Genomic DNA, 13,751 nt, shown 5'->3' with positions numbered 1-13,751 from the left:
AGAGCAGTTACTCCAGGTCATATTTAAAATTGCTTGGCTCAAACAATGGCAGAGGAAACTTCAACAGCTTTGAAGAAAAAACACAATCCGACAGCTCCAAAATGGTCTGTATGTGTTGCATTTTGTAAACTAGTGTCAGTACATTCAAGAAATATGTTAGTTTTGCTGATATAAACTTCACTATCAAGACAGATGGTAGCACCCACAATCTTTTAGAGTATCAAACTGACTCTAAATGATTACTTCCCACCTGCCAGGCTTCTCAGAGTTAACACTTTAAAGTGGAATGAGGTATGACAACAAGTGACTAACCACATCATGCTCCTAGTCATCTGTCATCTACTATACACATCAACAGTCATATGACTGAGTAGGAAACATGAGAATCCTCAAGGTGCACCTTCTGTTTGGCAACAGTGAGAGCTGATATGTTCCATTTTAACCATCCTCTTAATACTGCTCTGATAAAGTAATTATGAAGAGATGTGCCGCTGTGAGTCAATAACAAGCAGCATGTGATGTGAGAGAGCAGATGTGACAGTGAGTTAAAAAACAGAGAGGCAGAGGCCTGGTTATCTCACGCTCTGGCTCTGCAGGTCCACTGCTGTCATTCTTTCCTCTGGCTGTGCTGGACTGAGCTGCACAGAGCTGGAAGGAAGTCAGTCTATTACTGATGCAGACGGAGCTGGAGACTGACTGGTGCTGGACTCCAGATAAAGCTTTTATGGCTCGGCATTAGTCCTGCCGTGAATCTCTTTCCATATTAATGAGTATTAAGAGAAAAACAAATTATAATTTGTCACACCCATCACTGACCGTGGATCATCAGTTTTAACAGCGGCAATGAACGTATGTGGTGTTCCTGTAGATATACAGTTGCATGCGCTGCACTACAACAACACACACAGTAACCAGTAATGGAAGGCAACAAAATACAAAATTGACTTGAGGTACTTGCACTTTAATAGAGTATTTCCATTTTATACTGCATCACACTACTACTACTGTTGCACTACATATTACACACAAATCATACGTCAGCTTGTGAAATATGATGCATTGCTATAGGTTAAACAACACCACTACATTATATTCAGACTTTTAATATATCAGAAGATAGCATTTTAGCTTTAATTCCACCAGCTTCAACATAAAATCCTGCATACACAGTGATGCATTAGAAAAAAAATAATCTAGCAGTATAGTACAACACTTAAAGGAGTGATTCTGCTGCAATATGAGTAGCCTTCTTTTGTACTTTGTATTTTTAAAGTTTATTTTCCCACTGCCCATAAAACACAAACCTTCTGTCAGTGCCACGTTTCCACTGATGTAGTGGAAAATACTATACTGTGCAAACAATGCACTCCAGTCTACTTGGCTCAAAAGACAAACAACCACCACCAAAATATATATATATATATTTTTTCTCAAATGTCAATTGTTACCTAATAAATCATTTGTTCAAATAGAATTTGTAGTTAACAGCTAAATTAGATTATACCAGATTTACTGTGACTACTTGCTGACAGAATCAGGAGTTGGATGTCAGATAGATTTTCTTTTACAAATCTCACTGTTTCCTTGTTTCTAAATCTCTTGGGAGGGTGGGCTTCAAAGAGCATCTAGTTTCCACAGCAGAATCCAACATATTGTGTAGTGTTGTCAGCACAGGAGATGTATGGAGGAGATGGCCCGATGTTCATCCTACTTGCAGCATGCAGTACACTGTGCTCTCTCTGTGGGTTTAAAGTTGGTGCAGATGGCAGGGACCGTTGCCCAGCACAGATTCCCTTTCAGCAGTGATGGGCTGGCCTCAAATCATACATCAGTACAAATATCTGCACACATCAGCACAGGATGCAGCACGGTCTTTCAAATGGAATTAGGAGCTCTGATCTGGAGTAGATCAGAGCTGGAACTTCTTGATACAAAGGGTATTTCATTTCCGAGATGACAAGGAAAAGCACTCTTTTTGCCCGGTATTTGAAAATGAAGGAAAATGTGCCTCAGTGATATATATTTTTCTACCTCTCTTGGATCCAGCTGCCCTAAAACTGTCCAGATTATAAATTGAAGAAATCTTTCTTAGCAATGGAAGCAATGAGGAAAATGTGCTGCTTCACCCTCCATCAGCAGTGAGATTACCTCTACATAAATTATCTAGATTTGTCAAAAGTAAATTAATGTCAATCAGAGTAAAATCATTGTGGGAATTAGACAGCAATCTATTTGATTTAGGGCTGTGGGGAGTTTAGGGAGAGGAAATCCTTTGGGGGCTGTATATTTTTCTCTTTACAATGTGATGGCTGTTTAAAAGATGACTAGAAACTCTTACAAGTCAACTTTCTAGCTTAATACTTTTAAATAGTCTCTAAAATATATACTATTGAAATGATTAACACCAAACAATGTGATTTTCTTATTTTTTGCTTCATTAAGTGTGGCTCCTCAGGATTTGATCTGCCCTGACAGTTGAGGAGACCAGTGCTGGATGGGTTTATCGTAGCCCAGATGCCGAGCAGATTGTATTACAGTAGGCAGTAAGAATGCTATGCTGGAGCCACACTGCTACATCAAACACCTCCTCTGGATTAGACCCATAGTGCAGTCGCCTTACACCACTCACAGCAGCTAAAAAGACATGTGGAGGATAGATGGAGCATAGATAGGGGATTATCAGGACCTCCCATCCAGGCTCTGTGGGTTTTTATTTTATCACTGTAGCAGACGTGGAGGCTGCAAGATACATTTGAGAGAAGAGTGAAGTGGAAAGCATGTGTGTGTATGTGTGTGTGTGTTTGGGGACATTTGCCTTCAGTGCCATGTTATTTGTTTGTCCATGCAGCACTGTGCTCACATGCTAAAAGAACAAAGTGTGTCGCAGCCCTGCATCACTGAAGTGGGTGGGAGCAGGTGGGGGGAATGGCTCCGTGAGTTTAGGGAGGCAGTTATAAGAGAGTGCTGCCCAGGTCATGGTTTGTCAGTGTGTCGCTGTCGAGGGATCGTACTGCAGAGTGTGTTTTGCTGCTCTGGCCTGGAAAGACTCCTGACACGTACTTCACAGAAAGGTATTGTAAAATGATTAATGTTGATTAGATTCTTTGCACTGTGTTTCACCTCCAGTACGGTAAATCTGATTAAACACAGAACCAAACAGAATGCATTCCATTACAATACAATCAGTCTTAGCTCAGAAAATGATCATTTACATGCTAACATCTGAGGGATAAATCAATGTTTACTTATTATCTTACTTTATCTAACTTTGACTGCAAGTTTTCCTTGCATCACTTACCTGTGCACTTGTTTCCCAGCAGCACACGTCTTGTATTTCTGTTTTTGTTTGGTGAGGAAGATTGAGGATGAAGGGGGCTCTGGTCCTTCTCTGCATGATCTCAACATGTGGAGCTCAAAAATGGAAACAGGAAACCCCACAATGGGACCCTAAAGGTCAGGGACAATGCGTCATCATCATCACAATCTGCAATCTGTAAATGATTATCAATAATGTTATATTTCAAAAGCACTTAAATCAAGATTGTGTTTTTAGTATTTATGGTGACTATTAGCCCACACGGTCCTGAGTATAAGTTTCTGTCTTCAGCAGAACACACCAACGGCAAGACTTGTTCCAACCTCACTCAGGTGCTGGACAACTGGAAATTTGCGATTCTAACCCAAGTGAAAGACCTGCTAATTAATGACCATGCCTCTGTCCTTCCTGAATACAACAGGTGGGTTACAGTGGACTGACTGGACTAACTGTATACTGCAGTGATAATACACAAACAAGCTAGAGGAAGAAAAAGAAAGTCTAAATGTTGAGTAAGAAAGAGTTGAAACATGCAAGAATAACAAACACAGGGTGATGTCAGCAAACTTTTTCTTGTTACTCACATTCGTACAAAATTAGGAATTATGTAACTTGCTGTGTATGACACAGAGCCAGTAATGTGATCCATGATTGCAGTGGCCCACGCAAGGCCAGCTCTTCTCTGTAAATGACCTCACCATGGAGACTGCGCCAAAAGAAAACGGGAAATGTTTCAGCCTCATGTTCTGATGAACAGAGTGTTTCTGGCAGCCATTATGTGAAGTCATTGACCCTTTCCTGTTGAAATTAGACCCTGGAGCGTGATATCAACAGCTAGGAGCATGTTTAATGTGAACATTCATCAATTCAGGTGGACTGCAGGCACAGTGTCCTGTGTTCAAGTCAACTATTTTTATACTTCAGTATTTTTGTTGAGGAACGTCCGTTCTTCATGTCTGTTATCCTCATGTTTCCTGCAAATGATGTAGCTGTTTCTGCTCAACAGATATGTCGTGACTTTCATGTTCATGTTGCCAATTTGACTTGGCTCCCCTCTCACTTATGTTTTGCCAACAAACACCGTTCCTGTTTCATATGAGGTTATTGCACACTGCAGTGCCAAAATTCTTTGACTGGTCATTCGAATACTGAAACCATTTATTCATTTGTACTTTCCCCCAAATATCTCTTTATTTGTTCAGGATCCAATCTCTGTCAGATGCTCTGGGAGACCTCTACAGGCAGTTTAACTCTCTAAAAGACGAGCTGGGGAGGCTCACCACAAAGTTTGACAGAGTGGAGGCTTTTGTGGACGAGCTTAAGGACGGCAGTTATGCTCTGCCTCAGCAACCTGTACGGAGGATTCCCCCTGGTGTTGGTCTGAGGTCTCCACTGCGAGCACAGATGAGGAGTCCTAACAGAGGCATTATCATAGGGCCACCACCGATCAGAGTGAGAAGGAGAAGGACACAGAGACCTTAAATCTGTTGCTGGTTTTGTCTGTTATAAATGCTAATGTGTTGAACAAGAGTTGATATGTTTATATATTTTTCAGGAGAAGATGATCAGTTTATATTATTTTATTGATGAGTGTGAGAAAAAATCACATAGATAAGACTGACATAGTGATGCATGGTGTAAAAATCGCCTAAAAATGTACTTATCTTTCTGTACAAAGTCACTTTCAACCACAAGGTGGCAGCATTTATCAAATTATCTCGACAGTCATCCTGCTGCTCTATGTGTAATAATTGGGCATAAAGTAACATAGTGGATGAAAATGTAGTTCAGAATTGTGAAATTATACAATATATAGACACTTTTTTCACATTTGTTAACACTGCATGATGTTTTTGAATTTGATTTGTTTATTAAAGAGATTATTGCACTTACAGTATATTAATCAACATTTGGTATATTTGCTGCATCAATCAAGCAATCTGGTTTAGAGAAGTACAGCTGTATGCAAATTCTGCATGTCACAAACCCCCCCCCCTCCACGTCCAGGAAAATATCGACATGTTCAAAGTTTGATTTTGGACATCTGTAAGGCTAACTCAGTACAATGAATGCTAAAATGGAGTCAGTAAGATAAAACTGAATTTTGAGAATAAAGTTACAAAGTTACAAATGCATGGCAATAAACTTAATGGTGAGACATTTCTCTGTCCACAGAGCATAATAGACCAACAAAGGTCAAACAGTTTTGAATGGGAACACAAAAGTTAGTAACATGAAACGCACATAATCCAAGGGTTATATTTGAGTCATTTGCAATAATCAGGATGTTAAAATAATCAGACAGATGAGTAATAAATGACAATGAGTTTTCACTCTGAGTCAGTGAAGCGACACCTCCCCCTCTTCTCCTGCCTCTTTCCTCTGCCCCGGATGCACCTGCATGCCTCCAATCTTCATTTATAGCTCCATGCAAATGAAGTGGTCAGTGTGTCAGCTCTCTGTAATACAAGAAGAAACTGTCCCTGACTGGAAAAACACTAATGTTTTTTTTGATATTCATAGGGTCAATCATAGGTAATTTACCTGTATTATGTGTAACTTGTATACATATGCAGAGAGAGAGAGAGCCAAAGCATATATCCAGCAATTAAATGTCTCTTGATGACTTGTGAAAAACTAAAAGTTCCCGTGACACAAGATAAGAAACCGACAAATGTTGTTTGAACCAAAGCTCCTCCTCCTGTCAGTCACTCTCAGTTTCAGTGTTGTATTAAACTGCTCCTCCAGCTCCTCCTCTCCTCATCCTCCAAACCCTCTAATCTGTCAGCAGTAAGCTCACTTTCCAAGTTCCAAGGCCAATCTCAGAACACACTGACAACATGCTGGGGACCCTCTGCACTCTCATCACTGCTCTAACATGTAAGGAGGCTGATTTACTGCAGCTCTCACCTCATGTTGGATTCATCAGTCTGTGTGTTTCTCTTGACTCCATGTCATCTTGTTGTTTCCAGGTGTGAGTGGTGTGACGGTGGTGACACAGAAGCCTCCTATCGTGACAGTGAGGAAAGGAGAGACAGTCACCATGGACTGTAACCTGGGAACTGGTACTAATGATGCTGCTCGCTGGTATAAACAGATTCCAGGAGGAGTTACTCAGTATGTACTGATGTTTCAGCATGGCTGGAGCTCTGTTAAATATGGCTCTGGTTTCACCTCTCCCAAGTTCACATCTAATCATCAGTCAAAGTCAGATTATCGTTTGATCATCAACACTGTGGAGGAGAGAGACTCAGCAGTCTATTACTGTAAAACATGGGACAGCTCTGTTAGTGAGTACGTATCACAGTGATTTACACTGTGACAAAAACCTCCTCACTTAATACTTCCTCGTTTTGATTTGCTGATACATTTTGACTGAGAATGAAGCCATCAGCCTATGGTCTCTTTCATGTGTAAACATACTGTAAATCCTCACCACTATCCTAAAATCAGAGGATTTGATAAATCTTTCTTGGTCAAAATCTTTTGGTGCACATGTAGTGATAATTGTCACACACTCATTAAATGACAATCCAGCTGCACTTTCCTCCCTTTTTAACACATTCCAACATCATCTATTACGTTTCCAGCTGCAGTCAAAGTGAGATATACCTGAAGGTTGACTGATATACAGCTGCTCAAGCAGTATGTTAATGTGTAGCTAAAACGTGAGTAAATGAAAACACAACATTAACCCGATGACAGGTCATCTGGGAACCAAGATTCATCGTTAGTTTCTTTTATGAGTTAGAATGTAAAGCAAACATGCTTTCTATTTTAGAAAAATAACACTGATTGTGAATAATACAGAAAGATAAACAGACACCAAATCTGATATCACTATTGTCAGATATGATAGCAAGAAACATTTTTTGTAAGTTTGTCAGAACATGTTAGATGTATGTTGTTGATCAGTTGGTGTTAAATCTATTGAACTTGTCAGTGCTGAAACTCCTCCTCCTCCACTTCTCCTCTCCTCAGTGTCTTTATAAGCTTCAGTCTCTCTTCTCCTCACACTCCAACCCTGCTCACCTCTCAGCTGGACAGTAAGAGACGTTTACACCACACACTGACAACATGCTGGGGACCCTCTGCACTCTCATCACTGCTCTAACATGTAAGATATTCTTCTCATTCCTTTGACAAACCAGATTATCAGACATGAACCTTTCACTCATGTATTTCTCTGTGTGTTGACAGATGTTGATGCAGCAAAAGTGCTGACCCAGACGCCTGCTGTCCACACAGTTTCTACAGGACAAGAGGTTGTTCTCAACTGTAACATTCAGAGAGATGATGGATATAATGTCTATTGGTATAAACAGGTTCCTGGTAAAACTCCTCAGTATGTTCTGAGATTTTACCATTCTCACAGTTCACCCAGCTTTGGAACAGGATTCTCCTCAGACAGATTCAACTCTAAATCCTCATCAAACATAGATTACCAGTTCATCATTAAGCGTGCAGAGGCAGGAGACTCTGCTGTCTATTACTGTCAAACATGGGATGACTCTGCTAAGGAAAACGTATCACAGTGATTCACACTGTGACAAAAACCTCCTCACTAAACACTTCCTCTTTTAGAATCTCTGAGACATGGTGACATGAAGTGCATCCATCAATAAATGCTCTATAACAACACCACATGTGACCAAAAACCAGTTTCCTCAGTCCATTCTTAGTTCACTGGAAATCCATCACAATTGAAATGATCAGTATTCATTTTTGTCACATTTCTAAACCTTCTCAGTGGATTCTCACATCATTTCATGCTCTTGGTGGGAATTGATGGATCTCTCTTTGAAAATATAATAATAAATGGTGTACAGTGTAGACCTACTCTACATCTTGTGATTCAGCACTATATAAATAAAACTGACTTGACTTAACATTACATTCGGCTATAGTATTTATGCATGCTGTTACACTGACAAAGGATAAACTACACTAAATGCGAATCACTAAAACAGAGAGCTGTGATACATCTGAAATCTGTCTGTATACTAATGTCTAATTTAATTTGATCTACAAATTCTAATTCCAAAGCAACACCTGCATTGAGTAAAGCTGCAGGGTATCTTTTTCACATTGTCAAAGTTTGTGAAAAATACATTTTGTTTAATGTAGATAACGGATACAGATTAGATGTTCATTTCCGCAGACAAATAAGAGACCAACAAATGTTACAAATCATGTAGATTTAGGCAAAGCTCCTCCTCCTGTCAGTCACTCTCAGTTTCAGTGTTGTGTTAAATTGCTCCTCCAGCTCCTCCTCTCCTCATCCTCCAAACCCTCTAATCTGTCAGCAGTAAGCTCACTTTCCAAGTTCCAAGGCCATTCTCAGCACACACTGACAACATGCTGGGGACCCTCTGCACTCTCATCACTGCTCTAACATGTAAGGAGGCTGAATTACTGCAGCTCTCACCTCATGTTGGATTCATCAGTCTGTGTGTTTCTCTTGACTCCATGTCATCTTGTTGTTTCCAGGTGTGAGTGGTGTGACGGTGGTGACACAGAAGCCTCCTGTTGTGACGGTGACAAAAGGAGAGACAGTCACCATGGACTGTAACCTGGGGACTGTTACTAATAGTGCTGCTCGCTGGTATAAACAGATTCCAGGAGGAGTTCCTCAGTATGTACTGAGGTGGTATCATAGCTGGAGCTCTGTATATTATGGCTCTGGTTTCTCCTCTCCAAAATTCACATCTAATCATCAGTCAAAGTCAGATTATCGTTTGATCATCAACACTGTGGAGGAGGGAGACTCAGCAGTCTATTACTGTCAAACATGGGACAGCTCTGTTGATGAGGTCGCATCACAGTGATTTACACTGTGACAAAAACCTCCTCACTTAATACTTCTGCTTTGTGAGTCTCTGACACATATGAACAGATAACTGAGCCATCAAATAACACTCTGTGTAAAACACCACCATATACAAGTTTTTGTAGTGCTCCCCTCAGTAATCATGTCTATAAGGGCAGGGCTTTTGGGTTCTTTTAATGTACTTATACAATGTATTTTAACCCTGATTAACTCAGTTTTAACTATTATCTTGGATCTCTTTTTACAGTGTACACAGGCAGTTTCGTTAAACCTACCTATTGTGAACTTACCTTTTACTTTACAATTTTAATAAAGATTTTAGTCAAATGTGTATGTATGTCTCTTTCAGGATTAAATTATTCCCTCTTTGAATAATAAAGTCACAGTCATCAATTATTTACTTAATGAAAGAATGAGTTTTGATTTGAAGGGAAAACAATAAAATAACAATATGAATAATCTTCAAAACCTCAAAATTAAATTTCCCTCTCTTCAGGAAACACACTATTAAAACACTGTAAGTGCATAAGCAAAACACACACTTATTATATTCAATTGGAAACTTAAATCAACGAACGTCAAGGTCATTTAAACTCAACAAATACAAATAGTGGGCCCACAAACACCTGACACACCTGTCCTCTAAAGCCCGCAAAACTAAAACAGTTTAAAACAAAATATAAAGTTGCAGGCCTGGTGCGGTGCTTGTGTTCGTTGTGGCTCAAACTTAATGGCCCTTTCGCTCCTCGGTGAGCAAAATAAAAGTTAGTACCTGGTTTAACGTTCTTGGCCTATCTGCTGTCCGCAGTCACAGGTGCAGATTCAGCATCACGTTAGCATCTCATCACGATCTCCGTCGGTTGTCTTTTCTCTTCCCGCGTCTCCAGAAGAATGCAGAGTAAAGCACTGGTTTCTCACTGGTTACTTCAGCTCTGTCTGAGTCTTTGCTTACTTCAGGTCGAAGCAGCAGCTCCTTCAACACGTTCAACTGAATAAATTAAACTTCAACTATCCCACATCTGCTCATGTGTAATGAACTGACACGAGGCTATACCATGGATGTATTACGAGTAGCTTAGCTTTAGCCTTAGCGCCAAATATAAACAGTCTCATAACTTCGCGTTGAAATTCCTCCTGTTTCCACTGTATGCAGCTTGTCCTCTTAACTGACTGTTGTGCCAACAATCTTGTGCTATAAGTTACACACTGGTTTCTGCGCTCTACACTTATAACTTACAATACAGAAGTTCCCTGTATCGCGTTCACATTAGCTTTATTTCCCTGTTTTCCCCATTGCTGTCCGTTCCCCTCTCTCTCCCGGGCTGAAACACCTGAGACACCTGACGCCCCTGCTACATATTCACCCTATAAATGCTGGTTCAGATCATTTCCAGGAAAACATTGCATCTTTTTTTAACAAACCATAACACATCACATATTCAAAATGATTTAAAACTTTTTTTTTTTTAAACTAAACCATATTTGAATCATCTTAATGCTATTTATTCTATAGCATAATCAACCTTTATAAGCACATTTTTACCTGGGTTACATTTTGTTGTTGTTTTTCGTCAAATCTAAATGTATTGGATTCTTGTTATTTAACACCATTATGTGTGTTTTGCATAATACTAAAATTATGGGAAAAGGACCAGTAAATGCTCACTACCTCCATGCATAACTTCTGAAATGATCAAATAATACAGACTTTTTATAACTTCTTAAGTCATAAAAAGTTTACAGGAGCTGTTCTGAAAACACAAAAACTGAGAATTTTTTCTTAAGAGAAATCCTCTGGTTCACAGGTTGTTACACTTCCAGCTGCAGTCAAAGTGAGACATACCTGAAGGTCAACTGATACACAGCTGCTTAAATAGTTTGTCAATGTACAACTAAAACACAAGACTAATTAGTGTAGAAAATGAGTGAGATGAGAATTGAACTTTTTTCAGGGTAACTGCCAATGATGCAGTTTACCTCATTTGATTTGCACTTTTGCAAGAACTTCAAAACATAAACATAAAAACCAATGACAATATATTCATTCCATGATCTCTATGACTATTTCAAAAATAATATACAAAGAAAAATAGAATGAAATCTGTATTGAGTGTTGAAACTCCTCCTCCTCCACTTCTCCTCTCCTCAGTGTCTTTATAAGCTTCAGTCTCTCTTCTCCTCACACTCCAACCCTGCTCATCTCTCAGCTGGACAGTAAGAGACGTTTACACCACACACTGACAACATGCTGGGGACCCTCTGCACTCTCATCACTGCTCTAACATGTAAGATATTCTTCTCATTCCTTTGACAAACCAGATTATCAGACATGAACCTTTCACTCAAGTATTTCTCTGTGTGTGTTGACAGATGTTGATGCAGCAAAAGTGCTGACCCAGACGCCTGCTGTCCACACAGTTTCTACAGGACAAGAGGTTGTTCTCAACTGTAACATTCAGAGATATGATGGAAATTATGTCAGATGGTACAAACAGGTTCCTGGTGGGGCTCCTCAGTATGTTCTGAGCTTTTACCATGGGGACAGTTCACTCAGCTTTGGAACAGGATTCTCCTCAGACAGATTCAACTCTAAATCCTCATCAAACATAGATTACCAGTTCATCATTAAGCGTGCAGAGGCAGGAGACTCTGCTGTCTATTACTGTCAAACATGGGATGACTCTGCTTCTGCAGCTGTATCACAATGATTCACACTGTGACAAAAACCTCAGTGAAAGAGTCATTGCAGATTTGAATGAATCCTGACCAAAATCAATGAATTCAATTCACTAAACCTGTAGTAAAAGAAGAAATGTTTCAAAACAAACTCCTCTAGATACTAAAAATGGATTAATGGAACATGGATTACTTTGAAAAACAAAATAACATTTGAACAAACCTTGCTGGACTGACTGAATGATGTTTTAGTAAGACAACAATTGAACATCATCACTCTGAATTCAGAGAAGATATTTAGACTCAACATGTCCATCATGAAAATAAAAGGATGCAGCAGAAAATTCAGAATAAAATCCACAAGTGCATCAGTGTGGTGGAATATAAACAGACTGATGAAGGGAATGAGATGTTGACAGTGAAAGTTGGTCTCAACAGGATGTTTCACTTCCACTCCCCTCATTAGTGAGTCAGGAGGTTTTTGTACAGCCATGTGTACAAACTGAATCACTGTGGTATTCGGACAAGGCACCAAGCTGATTGTGACAGGTAAGTACTTTTTAACTGATCATTAAACAAGTCTGATTTTCTATTTCTGGCTCAAATTGATAGAAAATTATAGATTTATATGTTACTTCTTGTTTAAACATTTAACATGTTGTTCAGTGAATAATAGATGATGTTTGAAATCAGCTTTGATACCAGACTGTGTCTTTGAAGGCAAGAGAAAGATCTGCAAATGATCACAATATTTGAAATATTTTTCTACAAATGCTTCACAGTTTGATGGTGGTTCAGCACGTTTTAATGGATGAAAAACATTTACAACATTGGGCTCAATTATTTTCACAATTTCTGACAAGATTTAACATTTCCTTATGTTAAATGAACTGTCAAGAGTATTTCACACTGTAATATCAATATGGAATTACTGTGTTTGCAATGTTTATTTTTACAGAGTTAAGGCATAATTCAAAATCTGCTTGATTTTCATTTTGGCTTTTTAAAATTAATTATTTTTGATCTTAAATTGTTTGATTGACACTGAAAAAGAAATGTTCCTGGTGTACATTAATTTGTCACAGTAACTGAAATTATTTTAGCAGAATTTTGAAAGACACAGAACTTTTAAAAATTTGTTTCCATCATAAAAATTATGCTAAATTACTGAAAATATTTCTAAGATCATTTTTTTAAATGGAACATAACTAATATTTCAAGTGATGATGATGTTATTTTTTGTTTTGCTTCTTCAGTGTGATATTATCAAATCAGAAATGTAATGATTTAATCTGTTACTGTCATGCTGTGTATTAATAATTTGACACCCAGTCATGTTATTAATGTGGTCCATGTGTTTTCAGGCTCCAGCCTCTCTCCTCCTGTCCTGACAGTCTTCCCTCCACCCAGTGCTGAGCTCCAGTCCAACAAAGCCTCTCTGGTCTGTCTGTCCAGTCAGTCTGTGCCTTTCGCAGATGTGACCTGGTTGGTTGCTGGGAATCCAGTGAGCAGTGGGATCTCTACCAGCACCGCTGTTCAGCAACCAGACCAGACTTTCCAAATCAGCAGCTATCTGGCCATCCAGACCTCAGACTGGAACATGGATAAGCTTTACACATGTAAAGTGTCTTTGGGCTCCCAGACTTCACAGAAAGACATCAACAAGTCAGGCTGTCCCACTGAAGAATAGAAGAGAAGCAGAACCAGTGTTTTAAATCTGCTTCTTTACTGTTTGTGCTGTTTGCTCATTACAAGGTTTACATGTTAGAAGAGATGTGTCTGCATGCTTGTAATAAATGTTGTGACAGTTAGGTGGAGGTGTTGTATCAGCTTTGCATTTTTTTCTGCATTTTTCATCATTCATTCATTGAAATAAAAACTCTGTGATCAGAAAATTATCTGTATTTATTTGTATTCATGGAAACATCA

The 13,751-nt window shown here is 39.1% G+C and overlaps 1 protein-coding gene and 1 long non-coding RNA gene across 11 annotated transcripts; one reads left to right on the top strand and one right to left on the bottom strand.

Moving 5' to 3' along the window:
* Positions 1 to 5,343: 5,343 nt before the first annotated feature.
* Positions 5,344 to 10,455, bottom strand: LOC108902743 (uncharacterized). Of its 2 annotated transcripts, XR_007814144.1 has the most exons (4): positions 9,919 to 10,455; positions 8,745 to 8,842; positions 6,227 to 6,324; positions 5,344 to 5,775 (listed from the first exon to the last, which is right to left on the bottom strand). It is a non-coding gene; the product is annotated as an uncharacterized LOC108902743 (long non-coding RNA). The 2 variants fall into 2 exon arrangements; XR_001964133.2 differs by lacking the exon at positions 6,227 to 6,324.
* LOC108902742 (immunoglobulin lambda-1 light chain) lies at positions 6,074 to 13,691 on the top strand. Of its 9 annotated transcripts, none has more exons than XM_051073960.1 (4): positions 6,074 to 6,196; positions 6,289 to 6,618; positions 12,342 to 12,371; positions 13,187 to 13,691. In XM_051073960.1, exons 1-4 carry the CDS (start codon positions 6,157 to 6,159, stop codon positions 13,510 to 13,512), a joined length of 726 nt encoding a protein of 241 aa, XP_050929917.1. In that variant the 5' UTR covers positions 6,074 to 6,156; the 3' UTR covers positions 13,513 to 13,691. The 9 variants fall into 9 exon arrangements, with proteins under 9 accessions (XP_050929917.1, XP_050929922.1, XP_050929919.1 ...); XM_051073965.1 differs by lacking the exon at positions 6,289 to 6,618 and adding an exon at positions 8,807 to 9,136 and having other exon boundaries at positions 6,098 to 6,196; XM_051073962.1 differs by lacking the exon at positions 6,289 to 6,618 and adding an exon at positions 11,517 to 11,846 and having other exon boundaries at positions 6,127 to 6,196; positions 13,187 to 13,690.
* Positions 13,692 to 13,751: the final 60 nt, after the last annotated feature.

Source organism: Lates calcarifer, linkage group LG11 (assembly GCF_001640805.2).
Source record: "Lates calcarifer isolate ASB-BC8 linkage group LG11, TLL_Latcal_v3, whole genome shotgun sequence".
In the NCBI taxonomy this organism is placed as follows: domain Eukaryota; kingdom Metazoa; phylum Chordata; class Actinopteri; family Centropomidae; genus Lates; species Lates calcarifer.
Note: the sequence above shows the minus strand (reverse complement) of the source record. Positions and strands in the feature narration are given on the sequence as shown.